This window comes from Canis lupus, chromosome 1 (assembly GCF_003254725.2).
Source record: "Canis lupus dingo isolate Sandy chromosome 1, ASM325472v2, whole genome shotgun sequence".
Taxonomy (NCBI): Eukaryota; Metazoa; Chordata; class Mammalia; order Carnivora; family Canidae; genus Canis; species Canis lupus.
This window is the reverse complement of record NC_064243.1, coordinates 98,998,953-99,022,182: the sequence shown is the minus strand read 5'-3', so window position 1 is coordinate 99,022,182 and position 23,230 is coordinate 98,998,953. Positions and strand designations below refer to the sequence as shown.

At 41.5% G+C, this 23,230-nt stretch overlaps 2 protein-coding genes across 12 annotated transcripts in view; one reads left to right on the top strand and one right to left on the bottom strand.

Moving 5' to 3' along the window:
• The window catches only part of ECM2 (extracellular matrix protein 2), a 32,963-nt gene extending 14,024 nt beyond the window's left edge, over window positions 1-18,939 (bottom strand). Inside the window, exons 1-5 of one of the 8 annotated variants that reach the window (XM_035712211.2) lie at window positions 18,749-18,939; window positions 18,347-18,396; window positions 4,464-4,774; window positions 2,901-3,089; window positions 463-1,026 (exon numbers count right to left, since the gene is read on the bottom strand). In XM_035712211.2, the coding sequence (XP_035568104.1) occupies window positions 463-1,026; window positions 2,901-3,089; window positions 4,464-4,767 (1,057 nt within the window). In that variant the 5' untranslated portion in view covers window positions 4,768-4,774; window positions 18,347-18,396; window positions 18,749-18,939. Of the gene's footprint in view, window positions 1-462; window positions 1,027-2,900; window positions 3,090-4,463; window positions 4,775-18,346; window positions 18,633-18,748 lie in introns of those variants that run through there. The other 7 variants (XM_025423676.3, XM_035712205.2, XM_025423677.3 and 4 more) reach the window with 7 other exon arrangements.
• Window positions 1-23,230, top strand: part of LOC112644913 (centromere protein P) — a 218,030-nt gene that overhangs the window by 168,284 nt on the left and 26,516 nt on the right. The window lies entirely within an intron of this gene.

Sequence of the window (23,230 nt, the reverse complement as noted above, 5' to 3'; positions counted from 1 at the left end):
GAGGACCAGCTCCTGAGGAGGCGGGGTCCTGGGTGACCCTCCACGGTGACGCAGTAGGAAAGGGCCAAGCCCTGGAGACCCATCACTTCAGCAGAGCCCAGGGCAGGTCGCAGGAGGGGCGACCGTGGGTCCTGACTGTGTGGGTGGTTCTGCAACTGTACGCATCAGCCAAAGCTCAGAGAATAACTTGCTAAAAATAAGTTTTACTGCATGTAAATTATACCTCAGCAAAGCTGACTTTAGGGGAAAAAGTCAGTGGGAAATCCTGATTTGGTTTGGGGAACTTTGCTTTGTACCTAACTATGCTATTTGTTCTGCAAAGTTTATATATGTAATTGTGGATGTGAAGTTAGTCTGTTTGGGATCAACTCATATCATGAGATTAAAAATACGATGTTCACAAGGCAAGGCGAGTGAGTTACTTGGAAAGCACAAAGCAGAAGAGACATCCCCATGTCTTACCAGAGAGCTCCAGGCTTGTTATCTCTGGTCCTGTCAGTGGTGGTATCTGCAAGAGGCCAGCACTGATGCAGCTGATGGTCCTGTAGGACAGGGAGCACCCGCTCGGCACAGACGGCATGCCCCGGGGAGGAGGGGGACCCCGGGGTCTGGACCACACCCTGAACATGTCTCCTCTGATGGTGCCCTCCTCCTCCTCCTCCTCAGCCTCCTCCTCCTCCTCCTCCTCAGCCTCCTTGTCCTCCTCAGCCTCCTCCCTTGCTGGATGTCCCTGCTGATGGGCTGGCCTCCCCACTGCTCGTGGTCTCCCTGCCGCTCCTCTGCTCTGCTCCTCAGCAAGAGATCTTCCCTGCCCCCCAGGTCCAAGGGTCTTTTTCTTTTGCTCCTTATCTTTATCTTCTTTAATTTCTTCTTCATTCTCCTCAAATTGAAGTTCCTCTTTTTGTAGTGCTTGATCCATTTCCACCTGGTGAGGTGAGTTGGTAGGTTCTGTTTGTTCTGAAGAATCACCAGAAAATTCACTCCTATCACTTAATGCTGTACCAGTGAGCTGCAGATGGGAGGTTGCTGGCCATGCGGGGAGGATACAGCAGGGGTGAAGTGTAACATTAGTCAAAGGAAAAATCATAGTGAAAGTCAGGTTAGTAAATATTATTCCCTCCAGGTATTTGAGTGCAATTTAAAGGTAAAGTGCATTTTTGAAATTTTTGCTTAAGTAATTTTAAAACCAATTTTATAAGATTTGTTTTAAGCAATTTTTTTTCCTGTGGCCTTAATATTTATTTTTACTAAAACATCTTTCTACCTGGTAATAAAGAGGGAATAATACTGCCACATGATGCAAAATGGGAAGTACTACCTGTGTGAGGTTTCGCTACGATGAGAGGTGACCTTTATAATAGATACTGTTCAATTTATCGGGGTTTTGATCATGTAAGAGTCAGATAAAAAACTGAAACATGTATTTACTTACTTGTGCTACTGGAACTGGCTTATGTTTGTAGATTTGTTGCTATTTTTGTCTGATTTTCTTTCAGCCTCATAGGCCCAAAAGCATCTTCTGAAATTCAGGATTATAGAAAGTTCTCCTGTTTCTCCCTTCCAGACTCTCTACTTAAATTTTTACTGCTTGACACTTAGGGGAGGCCTCCTAGATCCAGATAATGCTGTTTTGGGTTAGAGGTGCACACAACCGTCCTTTCAAAAGTTCTACAATGATGGGAGCAGAGTGACCTGCAGCCAGTGTCACCTGCATGTGTGTTTAGCAAAAAGGGGGGCAGGCCCACTGGTGACAGGAGCGCGGGGAGAAGGGGGCCCCATGCGTGCGGGTCTCCTGGGTCGTTGCTCTGCTGTTGTTTGATACTGTATGCAAATCACCCAAGAAAGGGACTCAGGAGATAGGCCTGCTTGACGAATACTTGAGATTTCAACCCAGTATATATTATAAAGTCGGTTATTTTCACATCCTTCACAGCACATGCAGGAGGAAAATAGGAAAGAATAAGGGACAGGAAGCTGAAGCGATCATATTGAAACATTTACAGTCCTTCCTGTACATCCAAGTTTATTTTTCCAAAATAACCTCAATATTTCAAGATTATTACAAGGCCTTTGAACCCTGTCTGCTCATTCCTGAATCCTACCTGTGTGTTTGCTGACACTATTAGAGGCACAGCCCCCGAGTGAGACAGGCAGTCGTATGCGCTAGCATACAGCTAGCTCCTAAGTGCTCTGAAGTCCTCCTGGTACCCACCCCATGGCCGTCCTGTGTGCATGGAAACAAGCTGCCTTGACTATAGACAAGAGAAAATGCCCATTCCTTCCCACGAATTTACCACCCATTTGTCTCTTTCTTGAGGCACTGGCTGGGCTCTTCTTGGGGGCGTCCGCTGTCCCCGAGTATGAGCCATGGAGAGCAGGAGCTGGTGAGTGCCCTGCAGGCCCCAGGGCTTTCCTGTAGGGCCAAGCACCAGCACTTGTCCGCTTTCCTGAGTGGTAATGAGTGCAGGTTGCAGATGGCAGGAGACACTGGGCTTTGTTCTCTCGAAGTGTAAACCCCCTTCCCTGTGTTCATCAGGAGTCTTTGGTTGTCCTTCATTGCAGTCTTAACCTATGTGTGCACTGAGTTGGATTAGGGGAGCAACTCCATGCAGGGAGCCAAGCCATGCTCTTCCCTTGCACAGCACAGGGTGTTGTGGGCTCTGCAGACTGTCCCTGCCCCTTAGAGGGGTTCCTGATGGAGCCAGAACTACACAGGCAAGATCTGTATTTCTGTTCCCTACCATAGATTTTCCCAAATACCTGGTATGTTTATCATTACTTGCCAGTACTCTAAGTACCTTGATACTAGTTTACCATAATCTAAAAGTTAAGGTAGTAACAAAAACAACAGAATTGAAGACTGTCACATGTGTTACTTTGTTGTGGGTAAATACTTGTACCTGCGTCAGAGCAGACAGAGCAGCACTCCCCTTCAGGCCTAACTGTCTGGGGGCACGTCAGAGGGTGGCACGTCATCTCATCACAAAGCACTCTTCCATTTGAACAGAGGCAGGTAGTGCACGGCTCAGGAGACCACACCGCTCTGTTGTACATGGTCATCCCATTCACCAGACAGTGTCCCTTCTTTCCTAGAAGAGAAGTGGGAGCATAGTAAGTTCCTCATATGGTTGCCAGTACGGTGGATGAGGGTGAGCACAGTGTCGAGTTGAACGGATAGGATCACACCAGGGTGCGTTTTCACATGGGGTAAATAGACCCCAGATACGTGACCCCATAGGGGCTTCTGCGTGCTCTGCTTTCAGCCTGTGGTTTAGGCTCTGAGCTGTACCTCTGTACCATATCTGTCTGGGTGACTTAGTTATATAGCAGCACCCCTTCCCCCCCAGATCTCAGCAGTTCCTCCTCTGTGCCATGTGTCCACTGTGGGCACACTGGGGCTGCGGTAGTGATGGTCACAGAGACAGCAGCTTCTGCATCTCCAAAGCAGAGGGAGGGATGGGAGGTTGTGAATCCCACACAAGCCCTAAAAGTGCCTCAGTACCTTGACCAAAACAAATGATGCAGCCTTACCTAAATTCAGAAGAGACATGGCGTGGTAGTTCCCTTGGGTGCCAGAGGGCAGAGAGCAAGAACGACACCAATGATGAGCCCACGTCTCACTCCTGCCAGTGTGCAGACGGGGAAGGCAGAGCCAGGCATTGCAACTGACCGTTTCTTTAGAGTTACTGTGTTACTGAAAACTAGCTCACACATCATTGGTGTCGTTCCTGTGAATTGTTTTCAGTACAGTGATTTCTCTATGTCCAGGGTTGTAGACATGTGGACAAGTGTGTCAACCAAGGGAGCCATCAGACAGCCTGCCTTGATTGGAATGTGAGAGCAGATGCCGCCTTCCAAACTAGAATCCCCAAGTCCCACCTGTGGGTGGGCTCTCACATTCATTCTCCCCATCCCCTCCTTTCCCTCACCATTCAGGACCTACCCAGCAGTTTCATCTGCATAAGATAAATTCAGTGGCTTAACTTTTTGGTTGAAAATAGTTAACAGCTATCTATTCATAGAATCATCTGAATAATTTGTTTCTGTGTCCCAGATGCTCTATCATTATAAATGAAAAAGCAAGTTACAACCTTACTAGGTATATTATCTGTATTATGAATCCAGCTATTTGAAATACATGGCATAGGAAATACTAGAAAATAATAGACCAAAATAGTAACTATGATTTTATAAATATAGTTGTGGGATAGCTATAATTTTGTATTTAATTAAATTCTATAAATGAAATTTTAAATTATTTTAAAACTTATTATAGACTAAACCAAAAGATAGAGTATCTTGATATTATAATAATTTGAAAATATGTATTTAGTATATATTAATTTGAAAATATAACCTAAAATTATAATATATTAATAACCATATAATAACTTGAAAAAATTTTTTGGAAAATTATCTTCATGGAGGTTCTGTTTCTCTTCCCTCCCCTACTGGTTTCTTACCTGGTAACACATTATAACTTGATTCTACTCCAAGAATACTTAAAAAGGAGTCAGACTTTTCCTCTGTGCTATAATCCAGGTTAAGCACAGGAATTGTTGCTATTGGTGTGACCACTGTCTGCTGGATCCCCAGCTGCCTGCTGGATCTGCGGCTGGGAGAGGAGCTTTTCCTCAATCTCCTGTAATACACCCTCCTCCTTTGTTTCCTAGGTGTTTCTTCATTTTGTCCAAAATCAGTTTGAAAAACGATAAGCAGAAGGACACAAAGCAGACCTGCAAACTTCATGCTTGCCTTTTTCACCATCCAATTTCTAGAATGAAAAGGAAGCAGAATTTTGGATTTAGTAGTGCCTAATTTTTAGCTTTGAAAATTGGCTTATTGCTTGTGTGCCTCAACAGCATCTTGGAGAAATGACACACATAATATGTGGACTATGTGCTGTTGTGTTACTGCCAAATCAGAATCTAGAATTCTTCTATCAGAATCTAAGAACTTTTAATATCTTTACCTCTAGATCAGACATAAGGCAACTTTTTTCTATTAAAAACCAGATATTAAATATTTTAGGCTTTACAGGTTACACATTGTGTGTCACAGCTACTCCACTTGGCTCTTACAGTGTGAGAACAGACAGTGGTACACAAACGGGTGTGCTAGTAAAGCTCCAATTACTAGACCGTTTGCTTGGCCTCTAAGCTGTGCTTTGGTGAGCTATCTCTGGACAGCTGTGCTGTGTCCTCAGGTTACCCAGGGTTGCTCTACCTGTATGCCAGGTCATCCTCTGACTTGCCCCACCCTCGGCCCTGTCCCTTGCTCTGCTCTTTGGTTCTTCTGTCCTCTGGCTTTATAATTTCCTTTGTTAGGAAGAAGGGGCATGACTGCACCCTGTAAAAATAACAGCCAACTAGCGTCAGTTGTAAAGATGTAAGACAGACAAAGAGAAACTCTTAAGTAACTGGTCTCAAGAGCACCACAGGACCTTGCATGTTGTAAAGGTGAAAAAGGTATTGGTGAAATGAATACTCATACATCTGGTGCTGAAGACCACATGTGGTTGTGGCAGTGTGGTTAAACACATTCGTCCAGGCCCTGTGAAGTCAGGTAGCAGAGAAAATACAGAGAAACCTTCCACAAGGTGATTGATTGTAGGGGCTGGTTAAAGGACTCACCTGGCCACAACTTTGACCATGGTTAGTCCTGCAAGGAAGTCTGCATGGCATCTATTCCCCTTTAAACTGAGAGCCGGTGTCTCCCCCGTGGCCTCTGCCTGGCAGCTCTCCCCTCTGCTGTTCACTCAGGTTCCCTCGCTGTCAGTACCCCAAGATGGAGGAGAACCTAAAACCTCAGGGATGCTAAGGACCTAGGATCATTAGCTTAAGTGGCAGCCTTGCTTGGTGATGAGATTTACCCCTCCTCACAGCCTGCCTCACTGAGTGACACCTCTGTCGGTCAGAGCAAAACTGTTAACATTTCAGAAAATGTCACCCTGGAAGGAATGGTAAAGGGTTTAAGGTGATGCATGTACAGAGATTAAAATTCCAAGCTGCAGAGGAGGGATTTTGAAGGCTCAAAGGGTCAAAACCTTGGCCATAGACTGTGAACCCAGCAATCTTGCTGGGACCTTAGGAAATAGGCCCCGTAAGCTTTGGGTTCAACCTTTCTGTGTGAAATAAAATGCTCTGCTGACATCAGACACTACTATGTTACAGGTCTGCTTTGAAAATCTGTGGGCAGGTTGTAGGAACCCCAAAGGGCATCTGAATGGAAAACCATGTACAGGGAAGTGAGTTGAGGCCTTCCTCATGCCACAGTGCCTACCCCCTAAATGTACAGGAACTGAGGATGATCAGTGTCAGTCTAGCCAAATATTGTGACTTCTACCAGTAGAAACCTATAATGGTTGTAGCAAACACAAGGTTGCCACCACGGGTCTTTGCCTAAGTACAGATGTCACACACATTCTCCATATGTACATCACCAAGAGGTCAAGAATGTGAGCACTCTTCATCGGGGTTGCCATCCCCGCATTGCTGACATTCCTTCCAGTTGTGTAATTAGTGACCAGAGTGGATCCAAGGGGCAGCGACTCCTAGAGAAGCTAAAAGTTAGTTCATGGTCACCTCATAGAGAACCCATCAGCCATTATAGCAGTTTTGTGACTTCTGCTTCTAGCCAAAATGGGGTAACAGAGACACCACCCAAGATAACTTATTAAAATTAGGACAAAAACATGAGGCTATGTTTTTCAAACATTAGACATGAAGCAGCATAGGACATTGACCTCTGGATGGGGCGGGAGGGCAAACAAGTCCAAGGTAAGCCTCTCTTCATGCTGCAGCTCAGGAAGGGGACCCAGCAAAGTCCTGGTTTCCCTGGGGCGAGAGTTTGCAGAGCAGATAGTAGAGAGGAGAGCTGCCCCCGCAAAGCCTTCCAGAGACCTCAAGTCTTCAGCTGAATTCTGATTAGTATGTCTGCGTGAGTGAACTTCTCAACACGGCAGAAAGAACTACTGTACACAAAAGGGAAAATCTCTGGGGCTTGTAAAAGATGGCCAGAGTTTGGGTGCCCACCAGTCAGCCTGGGAAACCTGCACAGGGCATCAGATAAAGTGTTCAGAAGGGCCCTGGCACAACAAGAGAAACAGTCCACCCCAGACTAATGAACAGCATGCATCTCTGAAGGACCACACTGTATGCAATAATGTGACCATGTTCCAGATCACCCAGTAGGTGTTTGGGAGTCTGGTGAAAACTAAGGCACACAAAGGTGGAGGAAAAATGGTCCATAAAGATTATGTTCATATAATAATACTGTATTTGGGGGGGGGTTACAACATAAGTAGAATTAAAATGTATGAGAACAGAAGCATAAAGGAGGAAAGAGGAGATGTGCACATACTGTGGTAAGGTTCTTTTCTATGAAGTGGAATAATATCCCTTGAAGATAAGCTATAATAAGTTATTATTTTTTAAAAGATTTTATTATTTATTCATGAAAGACACAGAGGAGAGAGAGAGAGGCAGAGACACAGGCAGAGGGAGAAGCAGGCTCCATGCAGGGAACCCGATGTGGGACTTAATCCCGGGACTCCAGGATCACACCCTCGGCCAAAGGTAGGTGCTAAAGCACTGAGCTACCCAGGGATTCCCAAGCTATAATAAGTTAAAGATGCATATGCTTGAAACCCTAAGATAACCACTAAACAAAAAAAGAGTTATAGTAAATAAGGCAATAAAAGAGATCGAATGGAGTAATAAAAATTATCCAAAACATATTTATAGAACACATTAAATGTAAATTAGTTAAATGCCACAATTAAAAAGCATAGACTATCAGGTTAGATTTTTTTTTAAAGCATGACCCAACTTTTGCTGCCTGTAAGAAACTCATGCTAAAATAAAGATGCAAAGGGGTTAAAATTAAAAGGGTGGGAAATTTTTATATTGTGGTAACACTAATCAAAAGAAAAATGGAGTGTCTGTATTAACATAAATTCAAGTAGATAATCATATTGCCAAGCATGAGGAAAGCCTTGCATAATGTTAAAGGGATCTATTCTTCCCGAAGACAAAACAATCTCAAACCTTTATATGCTCAATAATACAGTTTCCAAATAGCATGAAGGTGCAAGTGGAACTACAGAAAGAAGATAATCTACAGTCAACATCCACAATTTCTACTCTGCTGTCTCATACAGATTTTAAAAATAGTAGATAGTAGTTAAAACACTGAAATGGGGGTGCCTGAGTGGCTCAGTTGGTTGAGCATCTGACTCTTGATTTTGGCTCAGGTCATGATCTCAGGGTTGTGAGACTGAGCCCTGCATGAGGCTCTGTGCTGAGCATGGAGTCTGCTTGGGATTCTCTCTCCCTCTGTCCCACCCTCCCACTCACATTCTCTCTCAAACAAAAAAAACAATGAGATACCACTGGACATCTATACGTCTATTAGAATGGCCAATATAAAAAAACACCAGACAACACAAAATGCTAAGAAGGATATAGAGCCAGCAGGAACTCAACATTCGTGGCTGGAGGGAATGCAGACTGGCACAGGCACTTTGGAAGATAGTGTGGCAGTTTCTTAGAAACTGAACACACTCTTACCATGTAACCCAGCAATCATGCTCCTCAGTATTTACCCAAGGGCCTGAAAACATGTTCACACAAAATCCTGCATGCGGATGTTTACAGCAAACTTAGAAGCAACCAAGATGTCCTTCAGTAGGTAGGTGGATAAACAGTGGTCGATCTACTCAAGGGAATATTAATAAGCACTAAAAAAAAATGAACCATTAGGCCATGAAAAGTTGGCTTCTTTCACTTAGTGAAAGAAGCCAATCTGAAAAGGCTAATATTGTAATATTCCAACTCTGTGACATTCTGGAAAAGGCAAAACTGTAGACACAGTAAAAATGAGTTGCTGCCAGGAATTGGTGCCAGGGGGGGAAGGATGAATAGATGGAGCACAGAGAATTTTTAGGGCACAGTCAGAATACTCTGTATGGTACCATAATGATGGACACCTATTGTGACACTTTTGTCCAGATCCATAGAATGTACGCCATCAAGAGTGAACTGTAATGAAAATTATGGACTTGATAATGATGTGTCAATGTAGTTTTGTGAGTTGCAACTTTCTGTGAACCTAAATTTGATCATTGTCATATATAAAAACATGCTAACACCGTGCTTAATTTTGAAATACAGTGTTTTCCCATTAAGATCAGGAACATGGGGCAGCCCGGGTGGCCACCTTCAGCTCAGGGCATGAGACCTGGGATCAAGTCCCATGTCAGGCTCCCTGCATGGAGCATGCTTCTCCCTCTGCCTGCTTCTCCCTCTTCTTGTGTCTCTGCCTCTCTCTGTTTCTCAAATAAATAAAATCTTTAAAAAAAAAAAATCAGGAACATGAAAGGATGTCTGGTCTCACGACCCATAGTCAACATTTTATTGGGTGTTCTAGCTGGTACAGTAACATAAGACCAAGAAATAAAATGCATCCAGACTGGAAAAGAAATTGATGTTTCACAAATGTCTTATTCATGTATGTAGAAATCCTATGCCAACAAAAAAAGCTGCAGCTGAGTTTATAGCAAGGTTTCAGGATATAAGATCAATATATAGAAATCAAGATTAATTCAATATGCTAACAACAATGAGAAAGTTAAGTTAAAAATACAACATCATTTAAAATAAAAAGGCATTAAAATGTGAAATACTTAGAGATACTTCTGACAAAAGACGTAAAGGATTGCAATCCTGAAAACTATGAAGTATGGCTGAGGTAAATGGAAAAGGCACCTATATAGGGAATATATACAGTGTATATAGGTTATATGACTCAGGTTTGAATTCTCAATTCTATAAAGTTAATCTATAGGTTTGTCACAAAGCTGGCCAAAATTCCAACAGGGCCTTTTTGTTTTGTTGTTTTTTAATGGTAAGGTGATTCTAAAATTTTTATGTAAATGTGAAGAGCCTAGAATAGCCAAAGCAACCTTGGAAGAGAGAGAGAAACACATTTGGAGGATTATCACTATAAAGGTGAAGAAGTAGCGGTAGTGTGATGCTGGTGTTGGGACAAAATGGACGGTTCAGAAGGAGACCAAACCTGCACAGGCAGTTGGGAGAGCAATCTAATGCCAGAGCGATCTAATGTAGAGAGGAGGATCTTTTCAGCACATGGTACCTAGAGTAAGTGCATAGTCATGTATAATACAGAAAATCGATCATAAATGAATATAAGAGCAAAAAGTATAAAACTTGTAGAAGAAAATATAAGAAAAATTCTGATGACCTTGGATTTAGCAAAGATTACTTAAGTATGCAATAAAAAGCAAGAAATACATTTTTAATTGGACTTCATCAAAATTGAAAGCTTTTTCTCTTCACTGTTAACAATAGGATACTACCACATACTGGGGAAAATGTTTGCAAAATATATATTCAGGAAGGAACATGTATCAAGAGTAAAGAAGTCTTGCAATTCAATCATGAAAAGAAAACTCCGTTTTTAAAAGCCCAAAGTTTTGAACACAGTCACCAAAGAAGATTCACAAATGGCAAAGAAGCACATGAGAAGGTGTTCAAAACCATTCGTCATTAGGGAAATGCAGATTAAAACCTCAGTGAGATAGCAATGCACATCAATTGGAACAACTTAAAAGAGACAGGCTGTGGCAGGTGCTGACAAGTACATGGAGTGACTAGAATTCACTTACAATGCTGTTGGTAATGCAAAACCACATGAACATTTCTGGAAAACAGTTTGGCAGTTTCTTCAAAAGTGCAGCATTCACCTACTATTTACCCAGCCATTCTGCTGCTAGATGTTCACCCAAGAGAAACGAAAACATATGTCCACACACTGACTTAATTGTGAATGTTCATGGCAGCTTGCTTTTTGCTCTAGACAAAAAGGGGAAGCCATCCAAATGTCTAGCAGTGTGTTAGTAGATAAACAAATGGTACCATATCCATACAGTGGAATACTACATAGCAGCAACACTGGATAAACCTCAGAATAATTATGTTGAATAAAAGAAATCTTATACAGAGGGCGTATACATGATTCCATTTGTAGGAGACGCAAACTTTTCTGCACGGAAATGTATCTGTGCTTGCTTCAGCAGGAATGGGGGTGAGTTAGCAGTTAGGCATGTGTAGGAGATTACCAAGGGTCATGGGGAAGCTTTTGGGGATGGTGGGTATATTCATTTTCTTGATTGTGGTTATGGTTTTACGTGTGCACTTCAAGCGCACTTTAATTTTCAACGGTCCTCGCCATTGTATTTGGATTGGGGTACTGCCTTGATGTCAGGGTAAGAGGGTGGCTGTTTGGGGTCACATCTAAGTCATAATGAACAGAATCCCCACTGGTGGGAACCTCCTAGCGATGCTGTATGGCCTCACACTTCCCTCAGACACAGGTGGAATCCTGTTATGGGGGACTATGGGGACCAGGCTCTGGGGTTCATGGGTCAGATCCATGCTCAGAACATTGGGAGACTAGAAGCCAAATAGAGTCATCTGTTGCTTGTTTCTAAATACAGCCGACAAGCTAAAGTGGCTTTTATGTTTTTTTAAATGGCTTTAAAATTTTAAAGAAGAATAATTGACAGATCATATGAAATTAAGATTTCAGTACTCCTACATAAAGTTTTACAGGAGCAGTCATGCTCAATTATCTGTGTGTTACTTTGGGCGACTTTTCCATTAAAGGGCGTGGTTGAGTAGTTGAACAGATGCTAACAGACGGCCTGCAAATATAAATACTGTGTGCAGGACAAGCTTGCCAGCCCACCACTGACAGTAGTGCTTTTCAGCCAGGGACAAGTTTGTCCCCGGGGACATTTGGTAGTGTGTGGACTCCCCTCCTAGTCACCAATGGGAGGGGCACTCTTGACTCCCCATGTGTGGGGGTTTTCCCACAGAGCCCAGGACCACCCATCGTGACAGGGCCCTGGCAGCCCACCATGTCAGTGTCTACATAAAGAAGCCTGGTTTAGAGGAGCAGATATAGAGGTTTTTAATAAGACAGCCGCACACTGCTTACAGGCACAGTCTAATGAATCATGACTAGGTGGGGTCTTTAGTGATAACTTATAAACAAACCATTTCCATACGGTGATCTCTTTGCCATGGTTTTTTCCTGTTTAGATGCCGTTTTCTTTTGCTCTCATTTCCAAGTCTTATATGCTCATGTGACGGGAACTGAATGGTCCTTGAATGATCCTACTTCCGGTTTGAATTCTGTTGTGCTCAGGTGCAGCTGTGTTTCTCAGCAACCTCGGGCATTTATAAGGGTGCTCCACTGTGTACCACGCAGACCTGCCCCGAGTCCTACAAGTCTCCTTCCCCAGGACTGGCAGACTGTTTGGTGCTCAGGTCGCTCTGGCTGCACGTTCTTCGCTAGGGTGGGCTCCAGTTTGTTGTCCATAGGAAAGCCCAGAAGAGATCTAAAGATACAAGCTGTGGGAGTGCCTGGCTGGCTTAGTTTGAAGAATGTGTGACCCTTGATATTGGAGTCCTGAGTTCAAACCCCATGTTGGAGTAGAAATGACTTAAATAAATAAATGTATTTAAAAATTAAATTAAAAAATAAAGATACAAGCCATGTTCACACACTTTCCTCTCTCCAGAGTTTATAGTTTTTTTAAACATCTTCCTTAGATGTTTAAATGTGTTAAAGTAGTATATATATTTTAAAAACAAAACAATGTATATGTTTATAAGGCAGAAAAAAAATACATTGCCTTAATCATAATTCATAGTTTGGTACAAGGACAGGCACACTTTTTCTTCCAAGGTTCAGAAGGTAAATATTTTAGGCTTCGTGGGCCAACTGTCTCTGTTGAAACTACTCAGCTTTGTTGTTGCTGCCCAAAGTAGGCTCCAGGCGGTAAGTAAACAGAATGGCGTGACTATGTTCTCATGGTACCTTGTTTAAAAAACAGAATTTGTCTTAAGGGACCTAGTTTTCCACTCTCTAGTTCAGTGCATTTTTTGTGACCCCTCTAAACATATATAAACTCATATATTTAAACATAAATGGAATTGTTTACTATATCTTATGCTACAACCTATTTTCCCTTCACTCATGAATGTAAACTGTGGACATATATGTCGATATATATAAATCCATCTAGTCTGTCCACTCTATTTTCATTCCATAAGTTATTTAACAATTTGGTGACAGATATTTAAATTCTTTGCCAGGTTTTCACTGTTACAAATATTCTCATGCAGATATCTTTTGGAAGTTTTTTGTTTTTTTTTTTTAAGATTTTATTTATTTATGAGAGACACAAAGATAGAGGCAGAGACACAGGCAGAAAGAGAAGCAGGCACCATGCAGGGAGCCCGATGTGGGACTCGATCCCGGGGCTCCAGGATCATGCCCTGGGCTGAGGACAGGCACTAAACCGCTGAGTCACCCAGGGATCCCATTTTGGAAGTATTTTTGTGTTCTTTTAATTTTCAGTTTAAAAATAATAATAGAGTCTCCTTTGTTTTTGAACAATATTATCCCTCGGATTTATTTTTGGATACAGTGTAATATTTATAAGTCATTTGTCTTATTTATTATTGTATTTTGAGACTGTTGTAGGTATATTCAAATTATATAGAACAATTATAGAATTATAATTATAGAATTGTTACATCTTTCTGGTGCTTTTATTATTAGGTACTTTTTATATCTCTAGTAGTTGTTTTTGCATAAAATCTACTTTATTTGGTAACTTAGATGCTTTCCTTTGGTACACATCTGCTTGATATAATTGTTGCATCATTTTACTGTTAATTTTACTATAGTCTTATATTTTCAATATACTTACTATTACATACCATGGAGTTTTTTAAATGCAATCTGACAATCTTTGTCTTTTAATTGGAGCATTTAGTCTGTTTATACCTAATGTAACGCTTGACATGTTTGGGCTTAAGTCTGTTTTCCAGCTTTGTCTTGCCTGTTCTGTGGTTCATTTGTGGGATTTTTTTGATATTTGTTTTTTGTTTTTGTTTTTTTGTATTTTTGCTTGCTTTTTAAAATTGATTACTGAGTTTTTATTGTTCTATTACTAATTTACACTTTTTACTGTTTTGTTCTTTGTAGAGACGACCACATACATCTTAACTTATCAAGTCTTAGTATAGATATGAACTAGTACCTTTCCCTCTTCCTGGACGATGCAAGGGCCAGGACAGCTCCACCTCCAGTCACCACATCTTAGCATGGTTGCTGTATCCATCATGTTATGTTAAGTCCTCAGAAGATGATGATAGTGATTGTTCATTTAGGTCAGGCTCTCTCAACCATAGCACTATTAACATTTGGGTTAGATATTCTTTTTTCGTGGCAGGCTGGCCTTTGCATATTTAGTAGCATCCCTGGCCTCTACTCAGTAGAAACAACCAGCACCTTCTCCTCCATGATGATGAGCAAACACATCAGCAGGTATATCCTGGGGGATGGAGGGATTGTCCTGCCCCCACTGAAAACCACTGCTTTAGAATCACCTAAACATTTATCCTTTTGTTTCTATTTATTCTGTTCCACAGGGCCAGTCTTCTGTCAGGGTTATATTCTTTCTGATTGAAGAACACTTTTTAGTAATTGCTTTAATGCAGGACTGCTAGCGACCAGTTCTTTTTGTGTGTGTATCTGAAAAGATTTATATTTTATGTCATTCTGAAAGAATTTATTTGCTAGACATGAAAGTGTAGGTTGACAAGTTTTTTTGTTTCAGCATTATGAAGATTTCATTCCAACATCTTGTTTCCTTAGTGTTTATTCCATAGTCATCTGCCAACTTGATGATTTCCCCTTTATTATTAATATTTTTTATTTCTCCTTTAAAAGTAACTTTTTTCCTGGCTGCTATTGAGATATTGTCCTTGGCTTTGGTTTCCAGCTGTTTTGCTCTATTGTACAGATTTTCTTGTTTTTATCCTTTTTGGGACTTAGAGCATTTCTTGAATCTGTGGCCTCATGTTCATTAAATTTGGAGGCTTGTCAGCCCTCATTAAATTTGGAGATTTGTCAGCCCTCATCTCTACCTAATACTGTCCCACTTCGGTCTTGTTTCTATTCACCGCCAAGCTTGCAGGTGTGATGGCTTCCCCGTGTCTGCTCTCTCGTCGTCTTCACCCTGACACTCCATGAATTATTCTGGTCATTCCTTTAACCTCTGTCCCAGGTTACTGTCTCCCCAGCAGAAATCCATCCATTGACACCTTGTTTCTGTTATTGTGGGGTTTCGTTTTTAAGTTTTCAGGGACTTTTCATTGTTTCTGATTCTCAGTGTCATTCTTATCCTTTAACTATTTGAACATGTTAATCACATTTTTTTAAAACTCTGTGTCTGAAAACTCCCATTTTCTGGACGCTTGAGTTGTCTGTTTCTATTGTCTGTTATTTCCTTGGAGCTGTAGTCTTGATCTGTTTCTTTGTATGCCTCATGGTTTTTGATTGCGCATCAGCTGTTGTATAAGCCTTGGATGATACATTCTTTATCCCAGAAGGATTTACATCTGCTTCAGGCATGAAGTTAAGCACCAGCAGGTATAGACTGAGTGACGTGAAGTGCAGCCTCACTGTACCTAGTTACTGATGAAACTGGTCTCAAACCAAAGCCTGGGGACTACACCGCATCACCCTCCCTTCACCCTGCTGCTGTCATGGCCCTGTTCCTAGATGGGGTTTTTTTGTTGTGTTTGTTTTTAAAGATTTCACATAAATATTTAAGAGAGAGTTAGAGCCTACACACAGGTGCAGCAGGGTGGGGAAGAGCAGAGGAAGAGAGAAAACCTCAAGGAGATGCGTCACTGAGCACAGAGCCTGATACAGGCTCCATCCCATGACCCTGAGATCATGACCTGAGCAGAAATCAAGAGTCAGACACTCAACCCACTGAGCCTACCCAGGTGCCCCAGTTCCTAGAGTTTTATCTCTTGCCTCCTGAGGCTGATTGATTGATTTTAAGATTTTATTTACTTATTCGAGAGAGACACAGAGGCAGACACAGGCAGAGGGAGAAACAGGCTCCCTGCGGGGAACCTGATGTGGGACTCGATCTCAGGACCCTGGGATCACTCTCTGAACTGAAGGCAGATGCTCAGCCCCTGAGCCACCCAGGCATCCCCCCGAAGCTGTTTTAAAGCTACACAGAAATTCTTAGGCTGCCTCTTCTGGACCTTCCTTCTAGATGCCTTTAGAAGAAAAGCTGTTCAAAAGCTGGTTTGTTTCAGTTCTATCCCAAATATTAGTCTTGCTCTTTTCCTCTCTGATTATTCTCAGCAGCTTCTGCCCTGAAATGCTTAGTCTGCATTATCAGAACCAGAAGTTCCGTCGGATTACTTTTTTTTCCTGCTATAATATATCCTCTTTCTCTAAAAGAATGTTTTGAGTTTTAAAATGTTTGAAATTTTAAGTCAGAATATATCATTGTTTAGTTGGAAGTAGAATAATGATTTCAAAATTGTTTTCCTCTAAAATGTTAGCTGTTGCCCATTCGCTTCTAGGTCGGGTGTTACTGATGAGAAGTCTAAGTTAAATGTCAGTCTCATCTCTTTGTAACAAATCTCTTCCCCCCCTTGCAATATTTTCACCTCATCTTTAATATTCAAAGTCTTTCTGTAATGAGTAGGATTGTTTTCAGTTTTGGGTTTAATTTGTTCTTGAGATCTTTTAAATATACGGACATCTTGCTCTTCCACCCAAGCTCTCCTTTGCTCATCCTCTTCCTGGTCTGAGGGGCTTCTCCCCTCTTACCTCCTAGGACAGCTGCATACTCCCCTGGCCTTTGTTTGCGAGAGATCTTCTGTTACTTTTGGGGTGTAGTGAGAGGAGAGCGGGCGCCGTCCACTAGGTTTGTCCTCTTCAAAGTCACTGATTCTTTTTATAACTCCAACTGCCAAGTCCTCCTCCCAGGCCCTTCACCCACGGACTACCCTCTGACGCACCACCGCTTCACTCCAACTCCACAAGGAGCAGCCTGTCTTGTCTGCTAACCTCAGCATGCAGACCTTTGCTCAGTATGTATGTCCAGGAATTACTGTCTCTTCAAAACCTCTGCTGGAGGTCACTGAGATGAAACTACATTAAAACACATTTATGTAATTTACCCTAGTTTTAGGAGAACTAACATGTGAAGGGTATGCATGTTAGCCACCGGGCAGTTGATATGGTAAAAGATTCGAGAGTGAGCAGACAGGTTGGCACGGGGCCTGAGTGGGCTGCAGGGGGGCAGAGGGTGAGGAGTTGGGCTAGAGGTGGGGATGTGGGCTCTGATGGAGAGCGTCGTGGCTGCGCCTCGTGTGCAGCAAGTTCTCAAAATTGTCTTGCATTGACAGCCGTCTGTACAGACTCCCCATTCTGAAATGGGTGAGAGTTATGAGGAGCTCAGCCCTGGACAGGGGCTCTGGGGACACTCCAGGAGGGTCTCGGTGTCCATAGTCCCAGGGCCTTACCTGGACTCGCCCTCCCCCAGCATCCCTGCCCTGGAGATATCTCCCTTAGGCTTTCTCTTCCCTCCCCCAAATTGGCTCACCTTTATTTATCCAGAAATCTAAATACATGTACAAAAATAAATTTACGGAGATATCTCAATTTTAACAAAGTCCGAATCTAAGTAGTCTCATTGAAATGTTTAAAATATTTTTACAAAATGGCCTCAAAATACTGATTTTATAATTGATGCCTAGGCCTTTGTTATTTTCAGTGATTTATAGACCTTTTCATTGCATTTAATACTTTAATCATCTTTACAACTGAGTAAATATGTTTCTAGAGGTAAAATTTTATGGTACTCTAATCACAGTAGGTATTATTTTGATCAAGTAAATTTTTCTTTCTAGCACTTCCTGTTCTATCCTGACATAAATACCATCTGTAAGTCTTGGTTAACTTACTGTTTTTCTCCATGTAAAGTTTTTCATCAACTGTCTTAAGTAAGTTTTAGAATATTAAATTGAGAATTTTAAACTTTTACACAAAACAAAATGTCTGTTGTCTCTTTTAACTTTACTCAACAGGCTTAAAAATGAGAAACATTTTTAATTAATACTTTGTGTTCTTTTAGGTCTTAAAAATAAAGAATATAATTTTCAAATCAACTTTTATACTTCTATTGAACATGTAATTCTATTTAAACATATAAGAATAAATTTAATCCTAATTCCATAAAAGTTCAAAATACTTGGGAAGTATTCATCCTGAAAAAAACAAGTAAGCAGCATAATGCACACTTTAAGCTTTTAAAATCTATTAGTAAGAGCTAATATCCTCAAGTGTTAAACACATTTGCAACATAAAACGCCCAAATATTAAAACCATTCCACATGCTTTAGTAGAAACTTAAAATTTAAAACTTTTTTACCTGAAATTCTAAACTAAGTAGGTTTTGCTTGGTGTCATTTAAGTCTCCAGCTGAAAATGAAACAAAACCAGAGCTTTCTTTAAAACAAAGAAAGAGGATTGTTGAGAAATGTTAACTGACTTCTTAGTAAAATCTAAAATAACTGCTTCCCTTGGGGATAAATGCTTTTCAGATCTTTGTGCGAACAGCCAAGAGAGTAACCAGGGAAGATGGTTACCAAGGGAAATATTTTTTCTAAATTGCAGAAGAAGCAGAAAGCAGGGAAAGCGTTAGTCTGGAGGCCAGGAAGGCGGGGCTGGAAGCACAGTAGAGGCTGATTAAGAATGTGGTTTCCATTGACTGTTTGCATTTAAGGAAATCTTAAAGCTCACACCCGCCAACGTGATACCACTTGAGCTTTACCAGACTACAGAGACGCCATTGTTGCCACGTTGACGACTGTGCATTCCCGGGATGCCTTCAGTAGCATTCACTGGCTCCTCTGTGCCTGCTCCCTCAGTCCAGAAGGCAGTGTTGTTAACAAAGCAAAACAAATCAAAGAGCTGTTACATATTAATGTCATTGAAATTATGTAACTTCCAACCTTGAGGCCATAACAGGAGAATGTGCAAAGGAGCTTTGAGCCTTCTGATCATGGTTACTCTGGCGAATTGGTTGTCTACTTTGGCCTAGGTTTTTTTTTTAAACTACAATTGAGCAGGTCAAAGATCAGTCAGGGTTCCAGACTTGCCCCACATTCCCCCTCCCACTTATGGGGACCTTGGATGAATTACTGTTGTTTCTGATTAAAGTTTATTCTTCTGTACAACTGAGATGATAGTATCTACCTTTAGAATTTTGTGGCAAATAAAATCAGTAACGTATGCAAAATGCCTGTCATAGGCTAGGTAATTATATAATGGCTATTTTAAAAATTATTTTTTATTTTTTTAAAGATTTTATTTATCTGAGACAGAGAGTGCAGAGCAAGAGAGAGCAAGGGGGAGCAGCAGAGGGAGCAGGAGAGGTCTGTGTTACCAGGGAAAGGTGTGCTGCCACAAAGCTATGTGGAGAGGTGGATACTTGTTACAGAGGCCTGCAAAGTTGTCCACAATGTCCCAGAGGAAAAGAGGACAGAACTGTTCATGTGCTGTGTTATCTTACCTTCCTCTAATGCAAAGAGTGAGCACCCTTCTGCAGAACAAACAAGAATAAGTAAATCTCAGATTATTAATAATGGTTCTTTCTGAGTGATGGAATTATGCAGGGACTTTACTATGTAATCTATGTTTTTATAACATTTTGAGCTTTTCATAACCAGATCAGAAAAAGAATAACTTTTTAAAAGAATTTAAACAACCAGAAAGAAGTGACTTGAAGTAGCATTGCGGAGGAAGAGCAATAGTTGGCATGATGCAAGGACAGAGGGGCTGCAGAGACCAGGACTCTTGTTTCTGAGGTCCCGGCTCTAACATTTTGTGGCTTAATTGACTGTTACATGAATCCTTCTGCAGAAACTATTTTAACCACATAGTACATGGAAAATACTGGTATTGGAGGTCTCCTCCCCTTTATTACTGCAGCCTTAACCATGTCCTGAAACTCGGCTCCGACAGCTGCTCTGCAGTTTGGCGTTGACCCCACTCAGGATGCGAGTGGGTCTCTGGCACCCAGGCCACAGGGGCAGCCAGCCTGGGTTCAGCTCCAGAACATGTGTTTGAGGAAAGTCCGCTTTGGAGAATTTTTACCCCTGTGGTGTGGAGTACCAGTGAGTTAGTTTTTCTTATAAGGGTGTGGTTGTTTTCCATGTGACAACCTTGTAGGTAGCACCTCAATACAGCTAAATTTTGGAAATTTTACAGAGGTCCCTCTCAGAAATGGGTGTTCCCTCCTGGGATCTGTTTTGTCTCCCTTCCTATGCCAACGATGCCTTCAGCTAATTCACACCAAGACACGACAGTTGCTTCATTTGCTGGCCCTGATTTAGGTCTGAGGAATATTCACATGTAAGTGGAGGGCTAGTGTGTGAATGTGCCCGTGACATCGTCAATGTGCCCCTTCCTGAGTCATTGCCCGTGTTTCTTCAAAGATTCTGTAATGTGTACGATTACCATAAACATATAGAATGCCCAATTCGCTGTTGCTTTTTTTTTTTTTTAATGATTTTCATATTCTGGAACAGGTAATACAAATACATACAAGTAGCATAGATTTTAAAAGTGCATGGTTTTTTGTATCAAATACTGGCAGGTTGGGTGGTTCTACCTGCATCAAAGACAAAATTCTTGATCACTATAAGAATTTAAAATTACCAGTGTGGTGTAAACAACATTTGGAGCCTCTGGGTAGCTTCCTGCCTTGGGGTAGTCTGCCAGAAATGTCAAGGAGCAAAATTATCAATGAAATAGAAAACAGTTTTACAGCCTATAGTATCTACAGTGCCAAAAGCTGGGTTTGTTTTTTAATAGACCTAATAAAATCAGTAGCAAGGCCGATGAAGGAACAGAGGGTGAGTACAGGTCACCAGTGTGAGGACTTGAAAACGTCATATAGGTTCTGAGAGCAGGTAAAAGAACACAAAGAGGACATTATCGACAGCTTTAATGCCAGCAAAGCTAGATGATCTGACAATTCCTAGAAAATACAATTTAATAAAACTGTCAGAAATAGAAAATCAGAATTGTCTATTAAGGGAGTCAAATTCATAGTTTCAAATCTTCCCACAAAGAATATCACAGGCCTGTATAATTGATCAAATTTTATCAGACAGTGTTTTAAGGCTCGTATAACCATGTAACAGCCTACAAGAATATTACAAGAAAGGAAAAGTATCAATCATAGTATGTATGAGCATAGATTCACAAAACAAAATATTAACAAACCAAATCAGCAATATATTTTGGGTAATACGTCATGAGTACATTGGGCTTATTCAAGAAATACCTGCTTGATTTAAGGATAAAACCCAAACTAAAAACACAGCACAACAAAACAAAAAATCCAAACATAATACGATCATGTTACTATTTAAAGAAGAAAAAAAGCAAGCTTTTGCATCCTAGTGATGGGAGAAATTCCTTAGACTGACAATATCTACAAAACAGCATACTTCCACCCCTAGCTGTGTGCCCGTGAGGAGATGAAATACATATCCACACGAGAATTTATCCATGAATTTCTAATTTCATTGCTATGCTGTTCATAACAGCCAACATGTGGAAATAGCCCAAATGTCCCATCTGATGAATGTGGTCCATGCACACAGTGGAATATTTTTCAGCAATAAAAAGGAAGAAGGCACTGATACTTGTTCCATGTGGATAAACATCAAAAACACGATGCTCAGCGCAAGAAGCCAGTCACAGGAGGACACATACTGTAAGATTCCATTTATGTGAAGTGTCCAGAACAAGCAAATCCATGGTGGGGAATGGATGAGTGGTCTCTGGGGTGGCAGGGTAGAGACAGGGTTGCTTTATGGGGTGACCACAGTTGTCAGAAATAGGCAGTAGGGATGACTCCCCACTAGGAATGTACTAAAAACCACTAAATTGTATACTTTAAAAGGGTGACTTTTATGGTATGTAAATTATATCTCAGTAAAGTTGTTATTTAAAAAATATTCAGTGGTGAAATACTGAAATTTTCCCCTTTCTGGGAACAAGACGAGGAGGCTCATGATGGTCCTGGCCAGTGGAGGAGAGCAAGAAAAAGAAGAAAGGAAAAAGATACAACAAACAAATTAAGTAATGGAAGGAAAAAAATTCTTATTAGTCCCAGATGATATGGTTATATATGTAGAAAATCAAAAATAATTTTCAGAGAAATCATTAAATCCTATAACGTGTGTTCCAGATACACAATATATAAAAATCAGTTGTTTCTTTCTACAGTTAGAGAATGAAAGGAAAGAAAGATTTGCTTTAAAATAGCAAATATATTAAAAAATATAACAAGTATTTAGGAATAAATCTAAGCAATTATGAGCAAGGTCTCTTTAGAGAAAATGTTGAAAGAAATTAAAGAAGCAGCATGAGGAAGGAGGTCCCACCCTCGGGGGACAAGACACTATTTCTACTTAAACTGATGGGAGTTGATACAGTTTTAACCTGAATCGTAATAGTTTATAAACCCCCCCCTTTTTCCAGTGGAACCTGACAAATTCTAAAAGGTATATGGAACATGAGGATGAAAGGATAGCCAAGCCATTGTTGAAGCAGAACAAAGCAGAAGACTTTCCCCCATTTCTAGTTCTTATGAGAAGGAGCTGGGGTAATTAGGATGGTTTGGTTGTGACCGTTGGTGCAACTGGTCCATTCGGCTCCTTGTTGCATGAGAGCAGTGGCCCTGCCAGGCATGGGGTTGCCTCGCTTCAGCTGGTTGTTTGCAGGGACTGAGAAAGGGAACCCGAGAGACTGTACGTGGGAAGCGGCTATGTCCTGCTGCAGCCTGTATGTGTGCACAGAGGTACAGACAGGCTGATGTGGGCTCTGGCGTAAACCAACACACACACCCCCTTTCTCACCAGCACACCTGCCGCCTGAGCTGCCGGGTGAGGTTACGCATCCACACAGCTGGTAAGACATTCTGCTGGGTCCCAGATACACAGACTTGACCATTGTATCCCATTGATTCTCCTTTTTGGAGGTGGTTTGTGAAGCCACAGGACCTTGGGGGTCCGTCCTTCTTGGGGGCTCCCCTTCTCCCAAGTGATCAGGCTTAGAGTGGCCCACGTGGGCTGCCAGAGAGCTCTAGGTCAGCTCTCTGGGCCCAGCACCCACATCTCCATGCTGGACGTGCCAGGTGAGAAGGCAAGGATGCCGGGTGCTGAAGCCTGGATGGGAGGCAAAAATCTGATGGAGTCCAGTTCCTTATTTTGAGACTTGAGTAAAGCATCCAGAGTGA